General features: G+C 45.5%; 1 protein-coding gene across 1 annotated transcript; it reads left to right on the plus strand.

Annotated features, from left to right (window-relative positions):
* The first annotated feature begins 1513 nt into the window (after nt 1-1513).
* LOC126490303 (40S ribosomal protein S20-like) lies at nt 1514-1919 on the plus strand. The gene has a single exon (XM_050125147.1). The coding sequence runs from the start codon at nt 1529-1531 to the stop codon at nt 1886-1888; it is 360 nt and encodes a 119-aa protein (XP_049981104.1). The 5' UTR covers nt 1514-1528; the 3' UTR covers nt 1889-1919.
* Nucleotides 1920-1925: the final 6 nt, after the last annotated feature.

A 1925-nucleotide genomic window follows, 5' to 3' on the forward strand; every position in this document is an offset into this window, starting at 1 on the left:
GGGGGAGGGAAATGGGAGGCTGGGAGGAGGCGGAAACTTTTTTTTTCCTTTTCTCAATAATAAAAAAAAAAAAGCCAGTACAGAAAACCCTATGGCCAGTGTCCCCCAGAAGACAGAACTCTGTCCCCTGAGGGACAGAAAATGTAACTCGCAGACCTGCAAAGCACGTGAAAACCATGTGAACAAGACAGGGGCTGCTTTCAAAGTGGTAAAATAAGGATCCAGGACAAAGTTCCAAAACAGTATTGTCATAGGTGAGACAATGAGTTGAATTGTGGCTTTACTGGCAATGGGGGAATATTTTTAATGATTATGCATTATGAACAATTTCCGGATAGGAGCTTAGTGGAAAACTATAAATGGTTACATGGAGATACTGGATCTAATTTCATAAAGGTTACTTTATAAAACATCTCACTCCCAGAGGATACCGAACAGTAGTGAAAGGTTCTCAATCTGTGGACCACGACCCCTTTGTGTGGGGGGTTGGATGTTCCCTCACAAGGGTTGTCTAAGGCCACTGGAAAACAGAGATATTTATATTACAATTCATAACAGTAGCAAATTTACAGTTATGAAGTTGCAACAAAAATAACTGTATGGCTGAGGGTCCCCACAACATGAGGAACTGTATTAGCGGTCACGGCATTAGGGAGGCTGAGAAGCACTGCTCCAGGCGAATGAGAGCAGCAACACTATCATCACATGCTAATGCTATGGACAAAGAAGGTTCTCACAGAGTACACGATACACAGAAGCTAGGTCTTCATTCTCGCTGACTGTTCGCGCTGGGCAACAGAATGAAAAGCTAATCCATTCAGTTTAATCCAAGAAATTTTATTCAGCAGTTGTTAGTTTGCAGGTGTTAATAAGCTTAGGTAAAGCAAACTAAAAAAAAGTCCTGCCCTTAAAGAGCTCATGCCCATCTTCAGATGGCTTATAATAAGAAAGATAAACACATACACAGACCATCCTAATATGTTAGTAATAGTATAACGGATGTTATGGGAGCACAAAGCACTTAACCCAGGAAGAAGACTGATTTCCAAAAGAAGACAGTGCCCTGGCTGACAGCTGAGAGATGAACAGCCTGGATAGAAGGAGCAAGAGCTCCAGCAGGATGCGAACATGATCAAAAGCTGGCAGGGAGTCCACCTTTAACTTACTGCTGTCTCTTACCTCAGTCCTTTCCTCGTTTTTGCCTATTAGAAAATTTGCCATCTTAGTACAGTCCAGTAGGGACCATGCTTCCTAGAAGATATTGTTGCCATTCCCAAATGAAGAAACACACAGAGAACTCAAAGACAGAGCAAAAGAAGCTAAGTAGTCTAATTATTGAAGAAAAATGACCACAGCCTCAAGGACACATAGGACAACATTAAAATACACTTTAGCTAGAGCATCAGAGGAAAGCAAGGTCACGTGGTGGTGTGCGCCGCGGAGCTTCGCTCGGCCTGCTCCCGTCCTGACTCACCGCTGTTCCCTCCCCGCCGAGGAACAAGTCGGTCAGGAAGCCCGCACCGCAGCCATGGCTTTCAAAGATACCGAGAAGACGCCCGTGGAGCCCGAGGTGGCGATCCACCGCATCCGGATCACGCTCACCAGCCGCAACGTGAAGTCGCTGGAGAAGGTGTGTGCCGACCTGATCAGAGGCGCCAAGGAGAAGAACCTGAAAGTGAAGGGGCCCGTGCGCATGCCCACCAAGACCCTGAGGATCACTATGAGAAAAACACCTTGTGGGGAAGGCTCCAAGACATGGGATCGTTTCCAAATGAGAATCCACAAGCGCCTCATTGACTTGCACAGCCCCTCCGAGATAGTTAAACAGATTACATCCATCAGTATTGAGCCGGGCGTGGAGGTTGAAGTCACCATTGCAGATGCCTAAGTCAACTGTTTTAATAAATTGACTTAATCGGTTAAAA

The sequence above is a fragment of the Alexandromys fortis genome, unplaced genomic scaffold, assembly GCF_014885135.2.
Source record: "Alexandromys fortis isolate MF-2015 unplaced genomic scaffold, M_Fortis_MF-2015_v1.1 scaffold_239, whole genome shotgun sequence".
In the NCBI taxonomy this organism is placed as follows: domain Eukaryota; kingdom Metazoa; phylum Chordata; class Mammalia; order Rodentia; family Cricetidae; genus Alexandromys; species Alexandromys fortis.